At 56.8% G+C, this 26,622-nt stretch overlaps 10 protein-coding genes across 10 annotated transcripts; 5 read left to right on the forward strand and 5 right to left on the reverse strand.

Annotated features, from left to right (window-relative positions):
• The first annotated feature begins 117 nt into the window (after positions 1-117).
• P168DRAFT_255222 (putative ubiquitin-protein ligase E3 component (UBR1)) lies at positions 118-7,453 on the forward strand. Its single transcript, XM_024834450.1, has 2 exons — positions 118-6,852; positions 6,922-7,453. The coding sequence occupies exons 1-2, from the start codon at positions 563-565 to the stop codon at positions 7,187-7,189; spliced, it is 6,558 nt and encodes a 2,185-aa protein (XP_024691694.1). The 5' UTR covers positions 118-562; the 3' UTR covers positions 7,190-7,453.
• A 269-nt stretch (positions 7,454-7,722) lies between these two features.
• On the forward strand, positions 7,723-8,157 carry P168DRAFT_282872 (uncharacterized protein; the record flags this gene model as incomplete). Its single annotated transcript, XM_024836009.1, has 1 exon — positions 7,723-8,157. The coding sequence occupies one exon, from the start codon at positions 7,723-7,725 to the stop codon at positions 8,155-8,157; it is 435 nt and encodes a 144-aa protein (XP_024691695.1).
• Positions 8,158-8,498: 341 nt separating this feature from the next.
• On the forward strand, positions 8,499-9,975 carry P168DRAFT_319646 (uncharacterized protein; the record flags this gene model as incomplete). The annotated part of the gene is made up of 2 exons (XM_024840299.1): positions 8,499-8,906; positions 9,523-9,975. The coding sequence occupies 2 exons, from the start codon at positions 8,499-8,501 to the stop codon at positions 9,973-9,975; spliced, it is 861 nt and encodes a 286-aa protein (XP_024691696.1).
• An 847-nt stretch (positions 9,976-10,822) lies between these two features.
• P168DRAFT_282875 (uncharacterized protein) lies at positions 10,823-11,720 on the forward strand (the record flags this gene model as incomplete). The annotated part of the gene is made up of 2 exons (XM_024836010.1): positions 10,823-11,496; positions 11,699-11,720. 2 exons carry the CDS (start codon positions 10,823-10,825, stop codon positions 11,718-11,720), a joined length of 696 nt encoding a protein of 231 aa, XP_024691697.1.
• A 1,062-nt stretch (positions 11,721-12,782) lies between these two features.
• P168DRAFT_319648 (glycoside hydrolase family 128 protein) lies at positions 12,783-13,628 on the reverse strand (the record flags this gene model as incomplete). The annotated part of the gene is made up of 1 exon (XM_024840300.1): positions 12,783-13,628. One exon carries the CDS (start codon positions 13,626-13,628, stop codon positions 12,783-12,785), a length of 846 nt encoding a protein of 281 aa, XP_024691698.1.
• Positions 13,629-14,678: 1,050 nt separating this feature from the next.
• Positions 14,679-16,392, reverse strand: P168DRAFT_282877 (uncharacterized protein; the record flags this gene model as incomplete). Its single annotated transcript, XM_024836011.1, has 2 exons — positions 14,679-16,158; positions 16,226-16,392. The coding sequence occupies 2 exons, from the start codon at positions 16,390-16,392 to the stop codon at positions 14,679-14,681; spliced, it is 1,647 nt and encodes a 548-aa protein (XP_024691699.1).
• A 204-nt stretch (positions 16,393-16,596) lies between these two features.
• Positions 16,597-18,448, reverse strand: P168DRAFT_271065 (WD40 repeat domain-containing protein; the record flags this gene model as incomplete). The annotated part of the gene is made up of 4 exons (XM_024835242.1): positions 16,597-17,455; positions 17,505-17,668; positions 17,743-17,955; positions 18,121-18,448. 4 exons carry the CDS (start codon positions 18,446-18,448, stop codon positions 16,685-16,687), a joined length of 1,476 nt encoding a protein of 491 aa, XP_024691700.1. The 3' UTR covers positions 16,597-16,684.
• Positions 18,449-18,859: 411 nt separating this feature from the next.
• Positions 18,860-19,409, reverse strand: P168DRAFT_291252 (uncharacterized protein). Its single transcript, XM_024837375.1, has one exon. The coding sequence runs from the start codon at positions 19,192-19,194 to the stop codon at positions 18,931-18,933; it is 264 nt and encodes an 87-aa protein (XP_024691701.1). The 5' UTR covers positions 19,195-19,409; the 3' UTR covers positions 18,860-18,930.
• A 400-nt stretch (positions 19,410-19,809) lies between these two features.
• On the forward strand, positions 19,810-21,853 carry P168DRAFT_177211 (FAD-binding oxidoreductase). The gene is made up of 6 exons (XM_024832922.1): positions 19,810-20,313; positions 20,372-20,578; positions 20,667-20,999; positions 21,072-21,241; positions 21,305-21,511; positions 21,574-21,853. Exons 1-6 carry the CDS (start codon positions 19,938-19,940, stop codon positions 21,658-21,660), a joined length of 1,380 nt encoding a protein of 459 aa, XP_024691702.1. The 5' UTR covers positions 19,810-19,937; the 3' UTR covers positions 21,661-21,853.
• A 192-nt stretch (positions 21,854-22,045) lies between these two features.
• Positions 22,046-26,157, reverse strand: P168DRAFT_305450 (putative MFS transporter; the record flags this gene model as incomplete). Its single annotated transcript, XM_024838928.1, has 6 exons — positions 25,623-26,157; positions 25,411-25,575; positions 24,541-25,340; positions 24,170-24,485; positions 24,111-24,122; positions 22,046-23,846 (listed from the first exon to the last, which is right to left on the reverse strand). Exons 1-6 carry the CDS (start codon positions 25,874-25,876, stop codon positions 22,046-22,048), a joined length of 3,348 nt encoding a protein of 1,115 aa, XP_024691703.1. The 5' UTR covers positions 25,877-26,157.
• Positions 26,158-26,622: the final 465 nt, after the last annotated feature.

Raw genomic sequence — 26,622 nt, forward strand, 5'->3', positions numbered from 1 at the left:
AGGCGTTTGGGACGTTTGCACGGGACTCGTTATCTCAAGGCAACTCGAGTCCCCTCTTTCTCTCCCCTTCTTTTCCCCTCTTCTTTTCTCGATATTCCTCTCTCCCTCTTCAACTGTGTGGTCTTCTTGTGGTCATATAAATTCGGTGAAATTCATCCGACCGATCGGTGGTCAACCCTCCCTCCTCACACAGCTATCTCATTGGCGGGTGAGGCCCAACGCGGTGTTATTCCCCCACAGTGACATCTACAGCACCTCCGTCGCTCTGTCCACCACCCGATTTTTTTCCCCTCCTCTCACTCCTTCTTAATCACCCCACCTGTCCATTTTCCTTCTTGTTCTGGGCTTGGTGTATTTATCTCCTGTAACTCATTGCATACAGCGAAATTCTTCTTGGTTGATCGGTTCTCAAGACGACCGTCGATCTGTACAGCTTCTTTCCGCCTGATCACTGCACCGTCCCGCCACACCGAACGTCCTATCCTACCAGCCGCGGTAGTCTCCTTCCCCCCCCCCGATCCGGTGCATGGGTGACGCCGGTTTCGATCGCCGATCATAAATAATGCCGACGGAATGTGAGAGGATCTTGGGTGAAGGCCTTCGTCGGCTTCCGGCCCGGCATGATTTCCGCTACGGGCCTCAGGCGGAGAAGGACTTGCTTGAGCTTCTGTTCCGCTCCCTCAGCGGCCACAGCGACGATCGCCTTCGTCTACTATTTCCCGAAGGTCCGCCGACCGGTCCCTGGAAGTTGGCCGAGGCTCAGGGCGCCAAGGAAGGGGCCGAGTACACCGAGGCGGCGCGGGGTAAACGCTGTGGCCATATCTTCCGCGCCGGCGAGGCCACCTACCGATGCGTCACTTGTGCGGCCGACGATACCTGTGTTCTCTGCAGTCGCTGCTTCGACGCCTCCGACCACACGGGTCACCAGTATCAGATCTCCCTCTCGTCCGGGAACTGTGGCTGCTGCGACTGTGGCGACGACGAGGCCTGGCGACTGCCCCTCTTCTGCGCCATCCATACCGACAGTGGCGATCAGAAGGGGAAGCAGCGCGCCCAGGCCCCGCTGCCCCGGGACTGGGTCGACTCCATCCGCATGACCATTGCCCGCGTGCTCGACTACTTCTGCGACGTCATCTCCTGCTCCCCGGAGCAGCTGCGTCTCCCCAAGACCGAGGAGGGCATCCGACTGGACGAGGAGGCCTCGCGCCTGAGTTCCGACTGGTACGGCGAGGCCGAGCAGGAGGAGGAGGAGCCCGAGTTCGCCCTCGTACTGTGGAACGACGAGAAGCACACCATCCGGGATGTCGCCAACCAGGTCACCCGCGCCTGTCGGGAGCGGGACCGCTTCGGCAACGACCGCGCCCACGAGACCAACGATATCGGCCGGAGCGTGATCCGCTACTCCAAGGACCTGCCGCGCTTGCTGGAGATCTCCCGCGTCATCGAACACATCAAGGTCACCCTGACCATCCGCTCGGCCCGCGACACCTTCCGCGAGCAGATGTGCGGCACCATCGTCGAGTGGCTGGCCGACATCGCCGGCTGCAGTGTGCTGGAGGACAACGAGATCCTGCGCCACACCATCTGTGAGGAGCTGCTGGGCCCGTGGTATACCGGTAGCCCCGCCTCCAATGCCAACATCGGTCTCAAGGGCATCGACGACCACCAGCGGTCGGAGGATCCACCCATCCGGACGGTCATGCTCACCGTCTCGCCGCAGGGCCAATTCATCCTGGCCACCAACGACGACGAGGACGAGGACGACGACGAGGACGAAGAAGAGATCGACAATGCTAATGACCCGACCATCCACGAGGAGGAGGTGGACGACGAAGATCTGATGGGGGCCCACGACGATGATGCGGATGACGAAGACGATATGGAGATCGACCTCAACCGGCTGCGGGAGGAGGTGGAGGCGGGGGAGGACGAAGACGAGGATATGATCATGGGGAACACCCACGACGCCGTCAGCATCGCCGAGACGCTCATCGGATATGCCCGTGCACGGGCCGCGGACCGCGCATCGCCGCCAGCGCAGGGCCAGCCGGAGGGCCAGGCGCTGCCGCCGCCGCCTCCGGCCCCGCCGCAGGAACACCCCGAGCAGCAGCAGCAGCAGCCGCAGCAGCCACCACCACCCCCGCCGTCGCACGCGCTGGGGGGCGTCCCCGAGACCCGCGACGCGAACCAGCGACCGACCTCGTACATCGCCATCCCCGAGACCCCGTCGGGAGCCATCCGCCCGCCCCCCGGCGCGGCGCCGGCGTACTGGGAGGTTCTGCCCTCGGCCCCCAAGCCCGGGGAGAATGTCCCCGCCTACGAGAACCTGTGGGAACGTACGCGCCTCGACTGGATGGTGCTCTTTGATCTGCGGCTGTGGAAGAAGACCCGCACTGACCTGCGCGATCTTTACATCGGGACCGTGGTCAACGTGCCGCAGTTCAAGCGCGTCATGGGCCTGCGGCTGTCTGCCCTCTACACGGCATTGGCCCAGCTCTACCTGATCGCCGACCGGGAGCCCGATCACTCGATCGTCAACCTGTCGCTGCAGCTGCTCACCACCCCGTCCATCACCGAGGAGATCGTGGTGCGCGGCAACTTCCTGACCAACGTCATGGCCATCCTCTACACCTTCCTGACGACGCGGCAGGTCGGCGAGCCATCCCAGGTGAACCCGAATGCCACGCTGGCGTTCGAGGCCGGATCGGTCAACAACCGCCGCCTCTACCACTTCTTCCTCGACCTGCGGTACCTGCTGCAGTCCGAGTACGTGCAGACCCGCGTGCGCACCGAGGACCAGTACCTGTCGCAGTTCCTGGATCTGGTCAAGCTGTCGCAGGGTATCTGCCCCAATGTGCGGGCCGTCGGCGAGCACGTCGAATACGAGGCGGACGCGTGGATCAGCGCCTCGATCCTGATGCGGGAGATCAACCGGCTGTGCCGCCAATTCTGCGAGGCGTTCCGCAACCCGGAGCGGGACGGTGGGGATCACCTGCTGCGCGCCATCCGGAAGGCCACGGTGGCTGCCGTTGTCCACTCGTCCGGCATCGAGCGCAAGCGATTCGAGCAGGCGGAGATCAAAGAATACGTGCGCTTCAAGTCGCTGCCTTGCTTCGACTTCGAGGTCGACCAGTCCGGTCAGCTCCCCCGCCACCGTGTCGTAGACTTTGTCGTTGAGCGGGGATCCATCAGCTTCCACCACGCGCTGCACTACACGCTGTCGTGGCTCCTCGAGTGCGGCTGCAATGTGAGCAGCGCCCTGATGCGGGATGTCTTGCTGGAGGCGGCGCAGATCGCCAACGACCGGTACCTCCGCGACGCCACGCTCAGCCCCGAGGATCTGCTGCTGTCCATGTTTGACTACCCGCTCCGCGTGTGCGCCTGGCTCGCCCAGATGAAGGCCGGCATGTGGGTGCGCAACGGCCTGAGTCTGCGCCACCAGATGCTGCAGTACCGGGGTGTGTCCTCCCGCGACTTCGCCTACTACCGCGACATCTTCCTGCTTCAGACCGCGCTGGTGACGTGCGACCCCAGCCGCGTCCTCGCGTCCATCGCCGAGCGCTTCGGCATGGTGGATTGGATGACCCGCAACTACACGCCGCGACCGGGCGGCGAGGAGAGCCAGATCATTGACGTCGCGGAGGAGTTTGTCCACTTGCTGGTCATTCTGCTGACGGACCGCAACTCGCTCACGGCCATCGACGACAGCGACGGCATGACCCGCGAGAACATCCGCCGGGATGTCGCCCACGTCCTGTGCTTCAAGCCGCTGTCCTTCTCCGACCTGTCGACGCGGCTCAGCGACCGGCTGCTAGACGCCGACCAGTTCCAAGACGTGCTGGAGGAGGTCGCCAACTTCCGCGCGCCTGAGGGGCTCAACGACACGGGTACTTTTGAGCTGAAGCCGGAGTATCTCGCCCTGATCGACCCGTACAGCGCCCACTACACCAAGAACCAGCGCGACGAGGCGGAGAACATCTACAAGGAGTGGGTGGCCAAGTCGACGGGCAAGAAAGCGTCCGACATCGTCTTTGAGCCTAAGCTCCGCCCGGTCACCACGGGTGCTTTTGCGGACCTACCCCGGTTTACCGAGACGGCCCTGTTCGCCCAGATCGTCCACCAGTGCCTCGACTACGTGATGTCGTCTAAAGAGCGCACCCCGAGCATCCCGCCGACCCGGGTGGAGACCTTCCTGCAGGTCATATTGCATCTGGTCCTGGCCGCGTCGCTCGAAGATCACTCCGACGAGGATGTGGTGTCGGACGTGGGACAAGGGTCGTTCGTCTCGCAGGCGCTGACCAAGGCGCGCGCCACCCAGGCCGGGAACCTGACGATTGTCGGCCTGCTGGAGAAGATCTCCGTGATGACCGAATTCGCGGCCTGTGGCCCCAAGATCCGGCATATCCTCAAGAAGCTCTGGCAGAAGCGCCCCCGGACGTACACCTCGGCCACGGCCTCCCTGCAGTTCCCCTTCGACCGGGTCGACACGAACTCCCCGGCCGTCGACCCCGACAACGAGAAGGAGAAGAAGAAGAAGGCGGCCCTGGAGCGGCAGGCGCGCGTGATGGCCCAGTTCCAGCAGCAGCAGCAGAACTTCTTGAACAGCCAGGGCGCCATCGACTGGGGGGAGGAGGAAGACGACGACGACGATTTCAGCGATCTCGAGGACGCGGAAGCCGAGGTCACGCCCGAGACGAAGCTCTGGAAGTACCCCAGCGGCACCTGCATCCTCTGCCAAGAGGAGACTAGCGACTCGAGGCTGTTCGGCACGTTTGCGTTGATCCAAGACAGCAACATTTTCCGGCAGACCGACATCCGCGACCCCGACTGGGTCCAGGAGGCGCTGCACACGCCGGCCAATTTGGACCGATCGGCCGAGAGCATCCGTCCGTTTGGCGTCGCGGGCGCGAACCATACCACTGTTCGACGGCTCGACTCGACCGGTGGGGAGGTCATCAGCGACAAGGTCGGACTCAGCAAGGGGTTCAACGCGAAGAACACCCAGCGGGGGCCCGTCACGACGGGCTGTGGGCACATCATGCATTATTCGTGCTTTGAGGTCTATTACACAGCGACGCATCGACGCCATACCCAGCAGATTGCCCGGAACCACCCCGAGAATCTGAAGCTGAATGAGTTCGTCTGTCCGCTGTGCAAGGCTCTAGGCAATGCCTTCCTGCCCATCACCTGGAAAGGCAAGGAGGAGTCGTACCCGGGTGCCCTGGCGACGAACGTGTCGTTTGACGAGTTCATGAGCGATCAGGTGCCGGGTGCACTGGCCCAGCCGCGCCATCATCTGTTGATCCACAACAAACCGGCCGCGTCGGCGTCGTACCAGGATCTCTTTGCCGAGTACCTGTCTCGCGCGCTGGTGCCCCCGCTGGCCACCAAGGTCGACCAGCTGATGACGTCGTCCCTTCCGTCGTCGACCGCATCGGCGACGTCGCACTTCCTGCCGACGGCGCGGATGCCGATGCCAGGGATCTTCCCGCAGGCGGCGCAGCCGGAGGAGGTGCCCGTCGTGACTAGCCCGCAGCAGGGGCCCAGCGAGAGCCCGATGTCGGAACTCCTCGAGATCTACAACCGACTGAAGCGGACGCTGCGACTGAATCACGTCCACTCAACGTTCAGCCACCCGCCCGAGACGATCAACAGCGACGACCTCGTGCACACAGACTCGCTATTCCAGAGCTTTGGGTGCAGCATCGCGGCGGCGGAAATCCAACAGCGGGGCGTGGAGTCAGCGCCGGGAAGCACGCTGCTCAACAAGATTCCGCAGCTAACCCTGACGCACCTGCGCGTGCTAGCCGAATCGGCTTTGACGTACGCAGCGGTCGGGTGTCTGCACGGCACGCGGGACCCGCACAGCCGCCCGGCGCAGGAGTTCCAGGAGATGCACCGGCAGCGGCTCTGCCAGCTGTTCGTGGGGCATCCGAGCCTGAGCCGGTCGGCACTCCTCGACGACGTGCGCGATATCGAGCCGCTGCTGGGCAAGGACATCTTCGTGTTCTTGGCGGAATGCTCACTGTCGCTGTTGCCGGTGCTGCCGATGGATATTCGCCATCTGATCCACTTGTGCTACGTTGCGGAGATCGTCAAGGTAGCCGTGACGTACGTGCTGTGGCCGCTGGGGCTGCGCGAGGAGCTGGCGCGCCACGGCGGCGAGGCGGCTCACGCGGCGGAGCTGGACCAGACCGACCCGCGGTACGAGCACACCCGCGGCTTCTTCAGCACGATTGTTGCAGAGCTCAAGTCGAACTCGGTGGGCCGGGCCGAGGGGTCGTCGTTCCCGGCAGAGAGCGGCTACGTCAAGGACGGCGTGGAGTCCGCAACGCCGGGGGTGCTGGTAGCGATGCGGCAGCTGCTATCACGCTACGCGCTAAGCTTCCTACGCAAGACAGTGATCCTGCTGCATGTGCAGCACGGGGTGGAGTTCCCGCACACGGGGTTCGCGGACCTGGAAGCCTCGGAGCTAGAACGACTCAGCCAGGCACTGCAGCTACCCTCACTAGACGAGATCCTCGCGTCGGTAGGACCGGCGCGCTCGACAGAGCGAGCCTTCGACGGGGTGGTGTCGGGATGGATCTTCCACTGGAACGCGTCGCGGTCTGGAGTGCGGATCGGCGACCACAAGCTGTGGCCTAGCCTGGGCCACCCGGCACTGTTCGAGCTGGTGGGACTGCCCAAGTACTACGACAGCCTGATCGAAGAGGCGAACCGCCGCCGTTGCCCGAACACGAAGAAGGAGCTGACGGACCCGAGCATCTGCCTGTTCTGCGGGGAGATCTTCTGCTCGCAGGCGGTTTGCTGCATGCAGAACCGGCAGGGGGGGTGTAACCAGCATTTGCAGCGGTATGTGCCTTCAAACCTCTCTTTCCATACTTCTCCCTATATATGTGCATATGATACTAACCGAAACAGATGCGGCAAAAACGTCGGCCTATTCATCAACATCCGCAAATGCACAGTCCTCTACCTCCACCGCCGCAACGGATCATGGCACTACGCACCGTACCTCGACCGCCACGGCGAGGTCGACCCAGGCCTCCGACGCAACCGCCAGCTGATCCTGAACCAGAAGCGGTACGACCGACTGCTGCGCGACGTGTGGCTATCGCACGGGATCCCAGCGACGATCAGCCGGAAGCTGGAGGCGGACATCAACAACGGGGGGTGGGAGACGATATAAGGCATTCCACTATTGTTGTGTTGTTTGTTTGGGGGGGGGTAAAAAGCATGGTTGTTTATACTGGTATTGTTTGCACATGATGGATAGACTGGTTTGGATGGTGTATGGAATGAATGCATGCGGTGTGATATCCTGGATACTGGGTATCGGTATCTAGATGTTGTTGAATGGATCGTGGACTGACTGTACTTAGTGGAGATGAAATGGTATATACGCACCACGCTATCCTGGAACTGATCTTTGTTGTCATTTGTCTTGATTGTTTGTAGACAATGAGATGGTTAATGAGACAATGAAGGGATTTGAACAATGCTTTGCTTTGGGATATAAGTAGTCTCATCCTCGTCCACTGGTATATCGGACTATCATCATATACGGACTATCCATCCATCCCAATCAATATACTCTCTCTCTCTGCCCAACTGCATCAAACCCCCAATTCAACATTTCCACCAGGCTTGATATAACTAACCCCAACTCTCCCCCCCAATATACTCACCTACCATCCAACTAACCCAAGAAACAGACCCAAAATGCAAACCACAACATTCACCCCCCAAACAACCCTCTACCTAACCCTCCCCAACACCGAACCCTACGACACCAACCCCTGGTACATCTTCGTGCCCCTGCACGGCAAATTCACCGACCCCGACCTCCTCACCATGCTCATCCGCTTCAACTCAACCATCGAGCGACCGCGGTACGAGTTCCAACTATGCGGCGACTTGTCTAAGCGCGGCGGCGTGTGGATCGAGGTCATGGCAGCACCGGACTGCTCGCCTAGCGATGTGATGCTGCGGATGTTTGCGGGGCTGCGGATGCTGCAGGATTTGGTGCTCGATGGAGGGGATGGGTTTGCGCTGGTGCTTCATAAGGAGCCGGTTTATGGGGTTGATGAGTTTACGGATGGGAGGTCTGGGTTGGGGTTGGAGGAGAGGTTGTTGGCTGCTGTGCCGAGACGGTGATTGTTGTTGGAGTGGAGGGTTTGACTTGATTTATATTTTGGCAGAGGATGTAGGTGGGTTTTCTTCTTCTTCTTCTTTTGGATTCATTATGTAGGGTGATGAGATGGCAGGTATATACCAGCTGCATTGTCCTGTCCTGGTCTTTGTTAGTTTTATGTGATTGTTGTTATGATAATGAAGCATTCGAACAAAGCCCTATGTGTATAGTATATATAGTGCATCCTCGCCCAACAGTATACCAGACCATCACATCTAGCACTCTTGACCATTAACCCAATACGCTAATCGAGTCTCCACCAAAGATATCCACCATCCAACTAACCCTACAGCAAGAAACCAAGATGTTCCGCGCCAAAGGCACCACCTTCACCTCCGCAACCCGACTCTACCTGACCATCCCCAACGATGAACTCCCGGTTGAAGACGCCGCCTGGTACCTCTTCATCCCCATGCAAGGACGACTCAGCGACCCAGAGCTCATGACCGAACTCGTGAACTACGCGGCATGCATTGAGGTCCCAGAAGAGGAGCTCAAGTGCCGCAGGAACGCGTCCCGCTATGGCGGCTTATGGCTCGAGATTGTGACGCCGCTGAGCTGCAACCGCAGTGATGTGATACTGCGTCTGTTTACGGGACTGAAGGCCCTTCAGGACTTTGTGGGGAATGGCCAGTTTCCCGGTAGGCCGCCCCTGATGCAGAACCCGATGTATGCGGTGGAGGATTTTTCGGATGATTTTCCGAATATGGTTGTAAGGAGGAGGCGGGGGGAGTAGGTAGGATTTTCTTTGGTGTTTCTTTCTTTATTTGGTTCTATTGTTGGGGTAGATGGTTTCTTGGGTTGGCATGGAGTATAGATGCTGAGATGGGTTAGATATGATAGAGATGTAGCGGGCCTTACTTGGAACAATTGGAGATGAGTACGTTTAGACGTACAGATTACTTATGATCAGGTCAATATTTTCTCGATCTATTGACTTAGATGTAGACAATGGAGGTTCCATATAGGACAGTCTGCTAGTGTCCCCTGACTAGACTATTGGCCTAGAGCTTTCGTTTTTATATCTGTATATTCTGTATATACCGGCCGCGATGTCCTGCGTTGGTCTTTGTGATTGTTGGAATTAGTTCGAGAACAAATAGATATGAAACAATGAAGGATTCGAACAAAGCGCCTCTCTTGTGCATTATAAAAAGTAGCCCTATCCCTCGTTCATAATATACAACTAATCATCCTCACCTACGACTACTATACACACTCTCAACCACTACACCAATCCACGCATTCAGCATCTAACCAGGCCTGATATAACAGACCTCCCAATCCCTTCACCCAACAAGTAACAGCCAGCTAACCCTACAAAGCAGATCCAGAAAGCAAACAGACCCAATATGTCCCGCCCCCCGATGCACGCCACCACCTTCAACACCGAAACCCGGCTCTATCTCACCCTTCCTAACATCGAATCCCCCGAGAGCTGCGCCTACTACATCTTCGTCCCTATCTTTGGGCGATTCACAGACGCAGAGATTCTCTCCGAGCTCATCCGCTTCGCGACGAACATCCAGACGCCGCTAGACACGCTCCAGTTGCCTGGCAATGCCTTCCGCCGTGGTGGTCTGTGGCTTGAGCTCCTGACGCCGCTGGGCTGTAACTGTAGCGACGTGGTGCTGCGTCTGTTTGCGGGGTTGAAGGCGCTCCAGGAGATGCTGGTGCAGGAGGGAGGTAAGCTGGCGCTCGCAGAGAGCCCGGTCTATGGGGTGGGGGACTTTTCGGAGCGGTTTCCGAATATGGTGTTGCAGGAGGGGTGTGATCGGTAGGTTTCTTTCTATGTTTACTGAGTTCTTGGATTGGCGTGGGTTTGTTGGTAGTACAGAGTATAGATGTTGGATGTCAGATATTTGATAGAGATATAGTTTGTGCAGACTAGACCACTGGTCAGATCAGGATATAATTGATTTATAGTGAGGAATACAGAACATAGTGATTTGATACAGGACAGTCTGCTGGTATCGCCTGACTATACTTGCCTTGGGCTTTCGTCTTAATATCTTTTTTTACATCTTTCTACATCTTCCTGGTATAGCGACATCAATAATCATTCATCATCGGTACCAGTATTATCCTGCTTGTTTCATCTAGAATACTTGACTGACTCGTTAATATTGACTCTATAAGACTGACTGACCTCACAGGTTCTACCGCTGGACCAGAATATACACGGTCCGATATACAGTTTCTTCATCCTACAGGACCATCAGCTTGATCCAATCTACATATGGCGTGCTGACGGTATGCTATCACCCAGGCTCTATCACTGATCATCCGGTATACTCTATCATGGGCATGCCCATCGATACCGATGAAGGCTCTCCAGGTGATTGTCACGCTTGGTTGATTGTCACACCTGTTGACAAACACAAAGCCAGCGTATAATGCACTTTATGGTCGATTCATAATGCCTTTATAGTCAATGTATAATGCCCTTTATACTCGAGCTTATATCGCCTGCAATGGCTTTGTCAAGCAATGAACGACAAAGGCCTTTGTTGCATAGCAAGCAGCGACTATAAACTGACCAGCAGCCGCTTCATTCGTCTCAACATCGACATCAACACACTCGCCTACGTCCCAATTACATCCTAGCACACCAATCAAGCCAGCACCATGCCGCAATCTAGTCACTCGTCAAGCTCCGGGAACACCTGCGATTGTCCAAACGGGGCCTCCAATACCCCCCGGAGGGTCTCGACCTGGACTCTCGTTTCCATGTATCTGAATCAAGGTTCCAGCTCATCCAAATCTAGTTCCCGTCGAGGCAGTCAGTCTTCCAGGCCCAGCAGCTCCCACAGCTCCAGCTCCCGTCAGTCCAGCCGCCGCAGGAGCACAGCTGACCCCGACCAACCCAGCTCCCGTCCCCACTTCCGAACCCACAGACGCACCCCCGTATACACGTACGATAAGCCCAAGTCGAAGCGCTCGCAGCGCAGCCGCTACTACGACTCGACGACCGTCTTCGAAGGGGACACGCGGTGGTACCTCAGCCTGTTCAATACCGACTCGAAGCACCGTCGGGTCTGGTACGTCTTCTTCCCGACCTCGGGCAAGCCCACTGACGCGGAGCTGGTCGCGCACCTCCAGGAATGCGCTGCGCAGGTCACGGATCCCATCAAGGCCCTCGAAGTCTCCCACGAAGCCACCGGCAGCGGTGTGTGGGTCGAGTTCGCCACGCCGTGTTTCAGCACCCCGGACGAGGCCTTGCGGCGCTTGACAACGGCGCTCGAGGGCCTGGCGCAGGGTGTGGCCAAGGGAGGTCAGCTGCCGATTGATGCGGGTCCGATGTATGTGTAGGTATAGACTTGGTGAGATTTCTTATTTCTTATGTGGTTTTCTTATGTGGTAATAGTGTTTGCTATTTGATTTACTCATGAGTTATTTGATTTTATCTATTCTTTTCCTATGGTAAAGACCTGTAGGTCATTACCTAAGAGATATATAACTATAACCCGAACTGCCAGGTAATACTATATAAAATTTAAATAGTCCAGACCAGATCCACAGCTAATCCAGTCAATCAGAAATAAACCTCAAGTAACGACAATTACTCTACAAAAGCCAACAGAGATACCACCCTCTCCACAGAAGCTTAGATGTGAAACGTCCATCTAATAACTTAACAGATGCAGTCTCACATCCAGCAAGAAGAGACCCACCGACCCAATAGAACAACCAGACCCATCTATACATCCAACCATAGATTCCCAAATAACAAAACCTACATCCACCCAATCATCACCAAATCCCATCTCCATCCGACCCAGAAACTTCCCCAACTAATCAATCCATCTATGGATCAGTCAATGACATGTTAATGACAGCACCCAGAATTTAGGCCTTTTCATCTCGTCTCGGGCCCCGATCGGCAGGGGTTCCACCCATTTTTGGACCGAGTACCAATCGCTCTATTTTGTGGGTGGCAGCGTCCATGGTTACAGATGGGGTGGGATGAAGATTGTCATGGGTGTGTTTTTTTTTCTCTCTTCCTTATTATCTCCGTTTGTCGGTTTTTTTTCTACTTTTTTTTTGGTCTGTTTCGAGTCTATCTATGCACCCCCGCTTTGCTGAAGCAGGCTCCGCTTTTTTCTAAATTTTCTAGCTTGAGGTTTGAGCTCTTTCTTTGGAGACGAGGCGGGTCCTTGCGTTTTTTGTTAGTCTTGTGTTTTGTCGTTGTGGAGGTGGTGGGTGCTGGATTGAATTCATTACATATTTGATATAATTGCAGAGAAGTTAATGCCTCATATTAATTTTGATTAAAGTCGATAGATGTTAGTGTCTTGAGGATAGGCTAATTGTTTAGTGTCTTTAGCGTGGGTTAATTGTCATTGAGATACACACTAAGTATAATGAGAATGGGAGATCAACGAATGTTGTATTGAGTGCTGTCTGCTTTTGATTGTTGTGTGTAGTATGTACCCTTCTATTCTAACCCTCAGAACGCAAATCAAGTTAAAAAAAAAAAAAAAAAAAGGAAAAAGAGAAAGTAAGAAATATAGAGAAGAAAAAAAAAAAAAAACCGAATCTCCCACAGGAAGTATAGAATAGAAGGTTAAGAAGCCAAAAAGACGAATTAACCCAGATAGGCCTGGCCACTGGTGCTCAACTGCTCACCACTCAGCAGGTAACCATCGGCACACATGAAGTAAGCATAGCGACCGACGCCCGGCTCAGAGTCCAACCAGGGGATCACCTCGCCCAGGAACTCTTTCGACTGCTCGTTACCGCCGCCGGCGCTGAGGTCGCTGTTGAGGGCGAACTCGGTGACCCAGGTCTCCTCGAGGTTGTAGGAGGAAGCGAGGGCCTCAGCGCGCGAGACAAAGTCCTTGAAGGCGGCGGCGTCGTCGCCGTACCAGTGCACGGCCAGCACGCTCATGCCACAGTCGTTGCACTGGTCCAGGAACTGGCGCATCCAGCCCAGACCGGCGTTGTCGCCCTCGGTGGAGGAGACGGCGGGGGTCACCAGCTTGGCCTTGCCGTTGAAGGGGCTGATGTACTTCTTGTAGTGCTCGGCGGCCTCGGACGGCGACATGGCGGCCTGCGAGGGGACGTCCGGCTCGTTGAACCCCATGATGTAGTTGCTGCCGGAGAACAGCACCGTCTGGATCGTGTTGAACCACTCGCCGAACATCTTGCTGCCCCAGAGCATGGGGACGAATTCCACGTCCGACGGGAGGATACCCATCGAGTGCATGTTCCAGTCGTAGGCCCACGAGATCTTGCTGGCGTTGCCGCTGCCGCCGGCGAGGGACTTGACCATCGAGGCGTCGTTGTACGCCGCACCCTTCTTGTTGGCGGTGCTGCGCTTGCCTGCGGTCACGGACCGGGTCTGAGTGTGGCTGTGGCTGGTGCCGTGAGGGAGGGCCAGGGCCGAGGTGGCTGCCAGAGCCGTCGCAACGATTCGAGTGATGGCGACCATTTTGTTATTTGGTTTTTTAGATTTCTTTGAGAAAGAAGTTGTTTTGGTGTGGAGTAAAGAGGGATCGCGTCAAGCTGATCGAAAAGAAAGTTATACTTGCGACAATCAAGTCAAGCAAGAGAAATGTCAAAAAGGATTGTGAAGAAGGAATGTATGATTGACCGTGCACGGCACAGGACAAAGAGTGTTATCAAAAGATAGACTGGATAGCTTGATCGAAAGACACAAGAGGAAAAAGAGAAAAGAGACGGTGCCAGGAGGGGTGGCGGCGAGATTATATAGGACCGGGTATAGGCAAAGAAAGGCCAACGGTCGGGCTTAGGCAAGAGAAAGAGTGTGTCTGTGTTTGTGTGTGTGCCTGCAGGTCAAAGTTCCATGGTACACGGCCGAGAGGAGAGTTCCAACCAGGAGAGAACCCTGGGTCAGGCTGCACATATGTAGGACGAGATGCATGGGGACCCATCCCCTGATCACTCATCGACAGGCACACACCTCAGAAAGCGGAAATCAATGGAAAATCAAGACCTGCAGGAGAGACGACGATTTCCCATTTCAGTGGCGGATCCATCGGCGGCAATAATGACAGCCCCAAAACGATATCACTAATTAGGATAGTATTCTTCCAGGGCCCCATCGGGTTCTGGGCTCTGGCCTCTGGGGCCCAAATAAGAATTGGGTCCACCGCTGCGCTAACTCGGCGCTAATGAGAGCCAAGGAGGTCTGGCCGTCGTCATCGTTTGTTGTCCGTGGTTGAGGCTGTTGCGCCCCGTTGCTGATGGGAAAGTATCACCTAAAAGATTCAAAGAATGCGAGAAAAACAAAGAAAAAAAAAAGTCCCGAGATACAAAGGCCTATTCAGTACCACCTGGGTGAAAGACAGCAGCAGGTACACCAAGGAACAGCGACTGATAGTCAGGAGGATCGGCACTCGGCCTGAAACGATGACGTCGGGTTGCGCCAACTGGCAGAGTGGAACAAATCATCGCGTGCACCGTTTTCCCGGGGATGATCGTGATATGCCCGATAGTCGTTGATATTCCTTGATGATATTCAGGGTTGGTCCAGTCGTTGTCCTCCCTGCAATGGATCGTCCCCCGGGTTATCGTCCTCGCAGCACCCCCAGCACATCCGCCGCACTGTCTTTGTCGCCCTTGCGTTTCTTCGGCCCCCGTTTCCGCTTCTTCCCCCTCGCTCCTCCTCCAGCACGATCCCTTCCTCGTCCTCGTCGTCTTCGATCCGACTGCTGCCAAAGCCCAGGTCCATGTCTGCGTCATCCTGCGCCTCGCGCCGCCGGGCTTCTTCCAGGAATTTCTTCCGCCGGAGTGCCGTCGCCGCATCCACCCCTTCCTCGTTCCCTCCCTCCCCTCCATCCTCCCCGTCTTCGCCCGCCTGGCGCAGGGCAGCCGCCCGTTTCAAGGCCGCCAGAAGCGTAGGGTCTCGTGTTAGCGGGTTTGACCGGTCGGGCTCGTCGGGCGTCTCGGTCGTAGTGTTCGAAAAGTAGTTGCGTGGCCGCGCGGGCTCGTTCGTAGTCGGGGGTGGTTGATCCGTCGAGGCGGATGGTTTCTCTCCCTCCACCTCACCCTCACTGTCCTCCGATCCGGACTCGTCCGCCCCGAGTTCATCCGCCACGTTGTAGTCATTCCCCGCCCCCGCGAAGATATCGTCGTCTTCGTCCTCCGCCGCAGCAGCCGCCTGTTTCGCTGCAATCTCGGCCGGTACGGCCATCCCCAGCGGCTGGGCGTCTTTGCGCGGCTCCAGCAGCGCCGGGGGAGGATTCTTCGTCCCAGGCGGATCGAGCCACCGCGTCTTACGCTTGGACTTCCCGTCGGCCTCCGTAATCACCAGCACCTCCCGCCGTCGCCCCGTCGCCTCATCCACCTCCACAAACCGCTGCTTCTGCTTCTCCGGTTGAGCCGCCGAAATCCGCTTGAACTTGTCCCCCAGCGCCGGCTCCGGAGGCGGGGCAACAGCCGCCGCGCGACTGGCGCGAAACTCCCGTAAGATCTCATCCCGTGACCGCCGCGGCGGCGCCATATTCCCCTTCTTCTTCTTCGCCGTCTCCTTCTCCACGGGTCCTTCCGGGATCTCCTCCAAAGCCCGCTCGAGCGCATCGTCCACGTCCTCCACGTCTTCCTCCTCCTTCTCCTCCGCAGGCGGTTGGGGTGGAGCATCGACATCCTCACCGGCCTTCACCCTCCGCAACAACTCCCAGTCGAGACCCTTAACCAGATGCGTCGAGCCGACATCGCCCCCGACGCCGAGCTCCGTGCGCAACTTCTCAAACGTCCCCCGATCGAGCTCCCCCTTCTGGACCAGCTCTTCCAGCGCACGCACCCGCGCCTCCACATCCTCCTTCTTCCCGGCCTCCTCGTCATCGGCGGTCTGCCCCCGTAGCGCCGCACGGTCTTGGTACCCGGTGGGGAGTTTGGCGCCTTTGGGAGCAGAGGAGGACTTGAAGCGTTTCTGGGGGTGGCCGCCGGCGCGGGATTCGGCGAGTTGGCGCGCGAAGTTGACGCCTTGCAGGTTTCGCCTGTTTGTTTCTGGTTAGTGGGGTCTAGAGGGGTGTTGTGATTGCGGGGAGGTGCGGAGAGACGTACGGTGTCATGGGGATGTTGGGACGCAGACGTGAGCCTAGAGCGTTGGACCCCGCTGGCCCTGTTGCTGCTCCGGGGGAGGTGGAGGGTGCGCCCGGAGAGCGAGCATCGCGGGCTTTGGAGGGGTTCGGCGTGTCGAAGACCAAGCGGCGGAATTGGTTGTTGTTCATGTTGGATGAGTCGTCGCAGTAATCGCGTTGTAAGATTCTCCTGGTCAAGTTCAGACCATCGTGGTCAAGGAACAGTGTGGGATGAATAGAAAGATGGAGAGAGAATGAGATCAAATGATAAAATCATGGATGGCCCGAGGCAGGTGATTACTAGATCGGGTTAGTCTGAGTATAGCTGACTCAGACATGCATATACCGTGCACAACTGGTATCAATTATCATCATCATCATCTCTATATAAATATGGGATAGAAAACAGCAGAAAACCCTCCCCAACGCCAGATATGCCCAACTATTCTCCTTCGCCCATTTCCGTGTCCTGCGGTTCGGGCGCTTCTTTTTCCTGACTCTCTTCCTTAACCGTGTGCGATTCTGTCTTCGGTTCTGTCTCCGGGTCTGCCTCCTCATACACTCGGACCGTCCCATCAATCCCACAACTGACCATCAAGCGTTTGCCCTCCAGCGCACACGTATCCGCCCCGAGCACCACCCCGGTGTGCCCCTCAATCCGCTGGAGAACCTTCTTGGTCACCACATCCCAGCACAGCACCGCCCCGTCCTCACTTCCGCTGACCACGAACGCCTCCGCCGGCGCCCCCGGCAGCCCGTAGACGCCAAACCCGCCCGAAAGACTGTACTTCCGGTTGACGTGTCCCTGGTACGTCTTGATGCAACGCCCCTCGACATAGTTCCACAGCCGCACGCAGTCGTCCAGCGACCACGCCAGGACGAACTTTCCGTTGGGGGAGAACCGCACCGACGTGACCGGCGGGTTGTCTTCGTGCACCAGCGTCCGCAGGCACTGACCCGTCGCTGTATCCCAAATGCGGATCAGTCCGTCCGTCGCGCACGACGCGATCAGCGTTCCGTCCCACACCACGTCGATGCCGCCGACCGGGTCTGAGTGCGCCGGCAACGATCGCATCACGCTGGCCGAACGCACGTCCCAGAGGAAGACGGCTTCGTCGTAGGATCCGCTGACCAGGATGTTGCCTTTGGGGGAGAAGGCAATCTGGTAGACGTAGTTGTGGTGGCCCACGAAGGGGATGGGGTGTGCTTTGCCCTGGGATAATCAGTATGTGTAGAGTAATGTACGGAGAGAAGCGACCTACCGTCAGCACATTCCATAACCGGATCGTCTTATCGTCCGACCCCGATGCGATAGTCGCCCCGTCCGGGCTCCACGAGATGGTCGAAATGCCGGCTAAATGGCCTTCAAAGGTGTTTATAAGTCTCCCGGTGCGAGTATCCCAGACCTTAACCGCCGCATCGGCACCTGAAAACGTACAAATTAGCAGCTGCACAATTGACAAGCAGAAAAGAGAGTATAAAAGAAAAAGTATGACGCACCCGCCGACGCTATCATAGAAGCATCCGGCGAAAACTTCACAGCAGACACCCCCCGCAAATGTCCCCGGAGCAAGAACTTGGCGCGATACTCCAGCTTATCGGGTTTCGGGGGCACCGGCGGCGGTGGTGGCACGGGTGTCGGCGAGCGATCTTCGTAGTCGTCGGCCATCGGGGTATCGTCGACCCCGCCATCCATATTCTGATCGCGGTGATCTCGATCTCTGTCTCGGTGGTCGTCGCGGTCGTCCTCCCCGTCGTCGCCCCGCCCCAGTGCCTCAAGTTCCGCCTGGTCCGGTTCATCCCCGCGGCCAATCGCCTCGGTCTCCTGCTCCTCGTCTGGCTCTTCCTCCGGCTCCTCGTCCTGTCCCTCTTCATCACCGTCCTGATAATCCTCACTCACTTCCGTCGGAGTCGGGCTGCGCGCGGGGCGCCCACGACCCCGTCGCGACGTCCGCCAGTAAACATCTGCATCGACAGCCAGCTCGTCGGGGCTCTCCGACCCGCTGTAGCTGCGTGAGCGCGGGTACGGGCGTTGCGGAGGGTAGACTTTTTGCAGCGACCAGCTGGCGCGACGGCGCTCGGCTTCGTCGCGGTCGGAGCCGGCGGCCAGTTCGTCGGAGGAGGATTCAACGGGGGATTGGATCGAGCGGTCGTCAACGGATGGTGACGGAGATGGATTTACGCGACGTCGTTTGACCGGGCTCATATTAGAAATAGAGGGAGAGGGGGGAGAAAAATGGAGAGATGGCTGATGGGCGACGCGACAATGAGAGAAATTGATGAATGATTGACCGGAAGGGATGTTTACTGCCGGTCTATGGGAAGGCGGAGACGAGGGCGGTGGGTCTATACTATATCTCGCTCTTCTGGGCTTCACTTCATCTCATCTCATCTCCGTCTCCATTGTATCTCCATAATGACACTGATATTACTATAACTACTACAGTGGCTGGATATAGCTATGGAAAAACTCATGGTCTTAGAGATACCTTGATTCACAGCCCATCAACTGTACAATGCTATCAAGGCGGAACCTGATCCCATGCAGTCACTATACGATTGTACAATTCAATAACTGCCTGCAGCCCAGGATAATCATCTCAATTTATCTCTCGACTTGGACAAACAGCCGGACTGGTGCTGGTCAATTCAGTGCCTCATGCTTTTATACAGATCCGAAATCCCCATCTAAAAGCAGCACCGGCTCATAGATCTTATTATATCCTCACCAAATGATGTGTCTAATCTATACATATACACGCCAAGAAGACCAGAAATGGGAATTGGCAGCATTTTCCAACCTGTCTTTCTTTGTTTGTGACCTCTCGGTTGTGGCTTGGGTGTTATATATGTGATCAGTCTTAGCGATCTTGATACGGAATGAGGGACATCCCGACTAAGGACGAGCTCGGCTATTAGATCTGAGGAGACTTTTCGAACAGATTCGGACATCAAAACCACATCGGAGTATCTGCTGCAGTCTTTCCAAGTGAATAGATCAGAAACAGCAGTCAACTAGTTCTACTGATAGCCTCTGAACTCTATGCGAGAAGCATGGCCTATCAGACTTGTTCTTGTCGACTCTCCCACGCCTCATGACGAACACACCATCTTATATGGAACGACCATCTATGCCATATGGATTGGGCACTAGACCTGCAGTCTAGGTTCTCATCTATCAATTTTGTTCACTTCCCGTCTGCCATCCCCTAACAGTTTGAATGAACAGCTGTTGTTTCTTCGTCCAAAATATCTCATACTGTCAAGGTAAACAGACAAAACGCATCAATTGGCTACAATATAGTTGACCTGTATAACCTAGCGGCAAACCCTAATTCGAATCTTAGGTGTGCTGCCCATGGAACCTACACCTCCGGAGACATGACGATGTACTACCACATCGACAGCTGGAATGGAACACATCGGCGATCCACATGACCCATGCCTCGGACTTTGACATACCGTGGTCGCCGTGATCTTGCATTTCAATGGTGATAGGAGCGATCGACCTCCAGGGCGTTGCTTACTCCACGAATCTCATCGACCCACTGCCTAGTCACCGACCCCTCTTTTCAGGCCCCCATCTTCGGCCCTAAGCGTTTGCAATACAGGCTGTTTATATGATAGCATCTTTCACTATCTCACTGATCTAGCACATCATTCTGTCTTAATCGCAGTTCTAAAGGCTCGCCAGAATGTCTATCGATCAGGATCTCTCTCACGTTCAATCCCTCCTCGACCCCTCCGAAGTCATACCACCCACCTCTCCCCTCTACGGACCAAACGCCCAAGGATGGGCGGTCCAGAAGGACCTCCACCCTCGCCTCGTCGCAGTACCCACTTCCCCGGAGTCTCTGGCAAGGCTCATCGCCCACTTGTACAAGTCCCACTTGCACTTCGGGATCCGCGGTCAGGGCTTCCTGTCGGCCTCCGCCAAGGATGTGCTCGTCAGCATGACCGCCTTTGACGAGTTCCACTTCGACCCCCACGCGGAGGTGGCAACGGTCGGCGCGGGCCAGACATGGGGCGCCGTCTACCGGAAGCTGAAGGAAGCCGCACCAAGTTACGCAAGTACGCCACCACTCTGACTGTGGTACGGGGTATCCGCTGACAAATGGCTGCTGAAAAGTCGTCGGAGCCCGCACTCCGGCCATCAGCGTCGGTGGCACGGTCGTCACGGGCGGACTGTCCTGGCTGTCGGCCGAATACGGGTGCATATCGGACCCGGAGAACATGCTCGATGCGCAGGTCGTCAAGTCCGATGGGTCTGTTGTGTGGGCGAGCACGGAGCCGGATCTTCTGTGGACGATGCGCGGTGGGGGTGGAGGATTCGGCGGTATCTTTCTTTCTTTCCATCTCCTTGCAGTTCAACGGATCTTATGGATTTCTGCGATCTGCCCTATTGCGGTACTGAGATGAGACAGTTGCCACGAAATTCCTCTTCCGAGTCCGACCCTACCCCCAGGCCATCTGGGCGGGTCCCATCCTCCTCCCCCGCCAGCAGCTCCCCACAGTAGCAACACGTCTGGAGGCCTTCCTGGCTAGCAACCCTGACCCGCGAGTGAGCATGTTCCTCTACATCATCAGGAAGAATCTCCTCGAGACGATCGGCGCCTTCCAGGACATGCTAGTCGTGCACGCCTACGACGCTAACGGCGAGGAGCACGGCCGGGAAGCCTTCAAGTGGGCGCTGGATATACCGGGGGCGGTTGACCAGACGGGCGTCACAGACATGGAGGGTGTGACCAAGTTGCAGCGTAAGCCGTCCTACTTTGTCTTAGGTGACGCCATCAGAGAAATACCAATATGCTAACTGACAGTGTAAACAGAAAACGTAGACAAATCCAAAGGCACCATGAGACAATACTGGGCCCCACTATTTCTCAAAACCCTATCCGCAGCGACAATCACCCGCGCGATCGAATTAGTGGACGAGCTCGCCAAGCAGGATTCGGCTGTATCAGATTGCACGTATTTGATCTTCGAGCTTTTCGCCTTGGTGCGTAAACCCCCTGTTTTCGATGTCTCTTCCATATAGGTGGCTGATTAGGACAACGATCAGTGCGACGCAAAAGGATCCTGCGCATGGCCGCGCCCACCAGGCGCCAAGCACGTCATCCTCATTGGGGCTGGATGTCCGGCGAATGCGAGCGCGGGGCAGGAGGAGATGGCTAGGAACTTGGCGGAGGACGCGTCGGAGAGGATACTGGGGAGTAGGACGGTGAACTTGTTGGCGAATGGGGGGGAGGAGTTTCATGATCCTGTTATGGTTTGTTCTTTTTCCCCCTTCTCTTCGCTTTATACTTCTTCCGCTGACCGATATTCGATTAGATATGGGGAGAGAATCTCGACCGACTACGCCAGTTGAAGAAGGTGTATGATCCTAATGGGAGGTTCCAGGGGCCGATTAGGGCTTAACGCTGCACGGACTGGACGTCTGCATTGAAAACGTGGACATGTTTGGACATGCGAGATTCAATATCTGCCTATCATGTAGTTGCTAATCAGGTAGGCCACGTAAATTGACCATGATTGTGTCGATCTGTCGCGAGGACATTACAAGATAGCTAGTAGGATGTGCCGTGCACATTACTACGCTGCTTGATACGGCTGATTGATAGTCTAATTCAACCCGTTGAGCTTCCTATGTGTGATATTGACTGGAAGAATCATGGAGATCTATATTCTATGTTATGGTCATCTAGAATAGACATGATGCTATCCAGACATGATTCTATACCCATCACTGATATCAACCTCCTGCACGAATTCATGAGATCAAAATATAAACAACCAAGCCAACTCACCCAAAGACAACCCCAATCTTCACCCCATACCCCCCCTCCCAATTCTTCTTCTTGCCCAACTTCTCCAGTCTCTCCCCACCACCACCCACGACCCCATCCTCACACGTAACCTTCACCACCAACACATCAACCCGACCCTTCTTCTTAACAATAACCTCCCACTCTGTATCGATCCTCACCCGCTCACCATTTACCCGCCCAGCAGGATACACATCCCCAACAATAGCAGCCACACGGCCCAAATACCGCGCCCACCAGGCCTCCTCACGCGACACACACCTCCCCGACAAACCCCTAAACGCCTCATCCGCAGCCGCAAGGTCACCCGCCCAACGCTCACACAGCACCAGCGCAAGAAGCGCGCGCTCCTCGTGCGAAAGACACCCCGCAGAAGCTAACACACCCGACGTCGTGCACCGCACCGCAGCAGCGGATCGCGACTCGCGCGGAACAGCCGCATGCGCGAACATCATGTTGGCCACTGCACGTGGGAGCAGGCCCAAAATAGACGCCGGCACGGCGTGCTCGTCTGTGGGAGACGCAGTCGTGGGTAGTGCACTGCGCAGGAGCGAAGAGATAGCCTCCGCGTCTGGAGGTGCGTGAGCTGCTGTAGCTGCGAGGAGGGGGCTTTGAGCGCGCACGTCGGCAGGGATCTTGTCGAAGAGGAAACCCTCGCGGACGCCGCCTTGGCTGAATTGGATGTGGGTGATTGAGGGGAGGGCGTCCATGATGGCGTTGACGAGGAGGGCGACGGCGGGAATTTGGGATGCGCGGCGTTTGGAGACGCCGAAGATTTTGGGCGTGTCTTTTTGGTTCTCTTTGTCTTGCTTTTTCTTTTTTTTGTCTTTGCTGGGTTTTGTTTTATTGGGTAGTGGGGAGGTGGAAGCTTCATCGTCTTCTTCGTTCTCATACCCGACCTCGTCCAACACGGAGATAGTATCGTGGAACGCTCCCCGCTGGACCCTAAACCCATTGATAATGGGTATCGGGTACGGATCCACAGCCGCCTGTTTCATGAGCACGTAGCCCCAACCACGAAACCCTCCACCACAGAGATACAAGTCGAAGGATCCGCGCGAGCGCGCGATCTCCATTACCGACGATTCAGACAGACCGAGCTGGACATACGCCTCGCGAAAAGCGCAGCGCATTTCCTCCAGCAATTGCTTCCTCGCCGCCCCAGATCCACTTCTTTTCTCTTCCTCTTTCTTCTTGTCTTTCTTTTTCTCCTTCTTTTCCTTGCCCTCATCAACAACGTTCTCCTCACCCTCACCCAACCTCCTCATCAACGCAGCCGCACCATAAGGGAAACTAACCGCCCCAGCAGGACAAGTACGCACCTCACCATCCTGCTCAACCACCCACGTCAACTGCGTACTCCCCCCTCCCAAATCCATCGCCAAACCAGCAATGCGGGCCCCACTACTCGCTATGCCCAGCGCGCCGATCCGGCCTTCCTCTTCTTTAGAGAGCAGTCGCACGGTCCAGCCGGTAGCGGCGTTGATGCGCGCGCGGAAGTCAGCCGAGTTGGGCGCCGTGCGGGTTGCTTCTGTTGCGAGGATGTGGATGTTTGCGGTGTGGACGTCGAAATCGGAGCAAGTGCGTTGGAAGTGTTTGAGGTGGGTGATGACGCTGGTTATTGTCGGGTCGGGGATGGGGCGGCGGGTATTGCTACCGCTGGGCTGGTCTGGATATTGGGCGTCGTAGAGGGATATGGGGGCGCGGTCTTGGTAGATTGTGGGGAGGAGACGGGTTGTTGGTGGGGTGAGGTCTGTTATGGAGAAGCGGATTCCGTTGCTGTTTGCTTATTAGAGAAAGACTTGATGAGGGGAAATGGTGGAGGAGATACCTGCCCATGTCCACGATGGCGTGGAGGTGGGGGTTGGGAGACCCCGGTGTTGGGGTGGACATTCAGATGGTTAATACGGAGTAGGACGTTGAGGTTATGAGGTTGGTGGTGAGTCTGGGGAGATATATGAAGAGGATGAGGGAGATGAGAAAGGTGGGTCGGGTGGATCCCCGCATTGTCTTATCGTATTGGGCTCTCCGCATACTCCGTACAGTTCAATTATTCTATATTCGTTAATCATACATCATATCAATCATATCCATGCTATTACAACACATATCGGAATCCAGCCCCGTAGTTCTCCTCCCCCACTGTATCGTCATGCGCCGGTCCCCCCCGGGCCTCGCGCTCGGCCTTGGTCCCATGCTGTTGATCCAGCCGCCGATTCTCCCACATCAGGAGCACCCGCAGCCCGAGCGCGAGGAGGGTCGTGAAGTACATAAAGGCCGCGCAGATGGCCTGGCCGCGGATGTACCGCGGGGCGTCGCTGTCCGGGAATATGTTGGTTCCGAGGAAAGGGCCGCACTGGCCGAGGAGGTTGAGGATGACAATGCCTACGCCGCGGCGCGTGTCAGAGCCTTGGTTGTCTGTACTAAATTAGGATTGAAACAGCAGATGGGAGTAGAGAAGAGGAGAACGCACTCAGCACCCATGGGAGGATGTTCGCGATGCAGGGAAACACGCCAGCCGCGGCGAGGAACACCCCCAGATACCGCACCCCCACGGACAGGCTCGTCGCCAGCAACGTGTAGCCCACCGCCCCCACCACGGAACAGACGGCAATCGTGAGGCCGCGCTGCTGGAATCGGTCAGCGAGCCACGTCGTCGCGAGGGTCACGAGGAAGGAGGCGAAATAGGGCGGGGCCGTGAGACCCTGGGCGTCGATCGAGCTGAAGCCCATCTCCTCCAGGATGGTGGGGAGGAAGACGGGCAGCGAGGAGAAGCTGACGTTGCAGCTAAAGTACATCAGCGCCGTCAACCAGGCCTTGGCGTCCAGCACCGTCCGTCCCACATCCCGCCAGTCGATCCCCGTTGACCGCTCGCCCTCGCCGCTGCGCCGCATGCCCCGCGCCCGTGCGACCTCCTTCTCCTCCTCGGTCAGGAACCGCGCGGTCGACGGGTGGTCGGGCAGGAAGTACCAGGCAATAACGGCGGCGATCAGGGACGGGCAGCCCTCGACAAGGAAAAGCAGGCGCCAGTTGGCCAGCTTGGAGTGGCCCGAGGTGATGCCATAGGCGAGGGCGCCGGCGAAGGTGTTTGCCAACGGCGCAGCGGACACGAACATGCCGCAGCGGAGGCCCAGCTCATGGCGGCGGTAGAAGAAGGACAGCAGGTAGGGAGTCCCGGGTCCGAAGGCGGCCTCGGCCATGCCCAGCAGGAAGCGCAGGGCCATCATGCTCTCCCAATTGAAGGCGGCGGCTTGACAAGTTGCGACAATTCCCCTGTTGATCCCGTCTTGCGATTAGAATGGATTCAAGAGCACCGGGGGATTCCACGGAGGCGTGCACTCACCAGGCCATCACAGTGATCGCGGCCCACTGGTGCGGTGGCATCACCTTCCACATGAGCGCGGCAAACTCGAAGACGGTGTACGCGATGTAAAAGATGGTGAGCAGCCAGGAGTAGCGTTGGCTGTCTAATTGGAGGTCCTCCTTCATGCCGGCGATTTTGGCATTTCTATCGGGGTCAGCGGCGTCCGATTCGGATGAGATCGGCCAACCCACCCAATATTACTCCGGTCGAGCAGGGAGAGTAAATATAAAAATCCCAGGAGCGTGGGAACGCGCCAGTCCAGCTTGCGCAGCACGCGTTTCTCGATCTCGGGGTCGATGAAGACCGCGGCGGGGGGCATTTTCGGGAGTGCGGTCTGGCTCTCGTTGTGGGACAGGGTCTGCTTCTCCGGATCGGCCGTCGGCGCAGGCTGGATATCATCGTCAAAAACCGTGAGGGCCGTCTGATTTTTCCCGAAGAACCCCATGACGATCAAGTCGTATGTGTCGCCGCACACCGAATGGAGAGAGAGAGATAGAGAGGGAGAGATTGACGGAACTCACAGCAAGAAGGTCGAGCAGATCTTTTATAGGCGAGGTCCGGTCGGAGAATTTCTGTGTTAGACGTGGCTCTGGACCCGGATCTATTGATGATCGACATCGTTAGTCGGGCCACTTTTCGAGACAGCGTCATGGGGACAGGACTGCGAATTGACCGCACATGGTCCTGTCCGGAAGGGCGTGGAGGCTGGACGATTCAATGGATTGAATTGTCATCCCCCACTAGAATCAGACCGTGATCGGAGGGATACCGAGCAAGGGAGAAGCACGGGGGGGAGGGGAAATGTTCCCCAGCCGATGAATTAAGCCTGCGGGGGGGGGAAGACCGAGGGAAGTAAGTGGCGGGTCGATGCGAACGCTTGACCTGTCGACAGGTATAGGATGGTACCTATCATGCTTGACCATGCAGGTTGATGGTCATGAGGGCATCAATTATAATAATGAAAGATAGAGAAAAAGATAATTGCCGAGTCCATGCGAGTCCTCGAGAGGCATTGATTCACATGTTACAGCTCTCATTCCCATAGTTCATCGATGGGATCGATCGGCGGAAGATCGTCGGTCACTATCATGGTGTTCACGATGGGATGGGATTGAGTAGCACGATGCCATAGCATAGAGAATCAATGCAGGAGGGAAAGAAGAAACCCCCATGAGGCGACTGTGAGGCTGG

The sequence above is a fragment of the Aspergillus campestris genome (genome assembly GCF_002847485.1).
Source record: "Aspergillus campestris IBT 28561 chromosome Unknown P168scaffold_8, whole genome shotgun sequence".
Classification (NCBI taxonomy): domain Eukaryota; kingdom Fungi; phylum Ascomycota; class Eurotiomycetes; order Eurotiales; family Aspergillaceae; genus Aspergillus; species Aspergillus campestris.

Coding starts and splice junctions, on each gene's coding strand:
- P168DRAFT_291252 (XM_024837375.1), bottom strand. CDS start 19,194: ATGTCCGAATCTGTTCGAAAAGTCTCCTCAGATCTAATAGCCGAGCTC.
- P168DRAFT_177211 (XM_024832922.1), top strand. CDS start 19,938: ATGTCTATCGATCAGGATCTCTCTCACGTTCAATCCCTCCTCGACCCC. Junction 21,242..21,304: donor TCTTCGAGCTTTTCGCCTTG/GTGCGTAAACCC, acceptor GACAACGATCAG/TGCGACGCAAAAGGATCCTG. Junction 21,512..21,573: donor AGTTTCATGATCCTGTTATG/GTTTGTTCTTTT, acceptor ATATTCGATTAG/ATATGGGGAGAGAATCTCGA.
- P168DRAFT_255222 (XM_024834450.1), top strand. CDS start 563: ATGCCGACGGAATGTGAGAGGATCTTGGGTGAAGGCCTTCGTCGGCTT. Junction 6,853..6,921: donor TGTAACCAGCATTTGCAGCG/GTATGTGCCTTC, acceptor TAACCGAAACAG/ATGCGGCAAAAACGTCGGCC.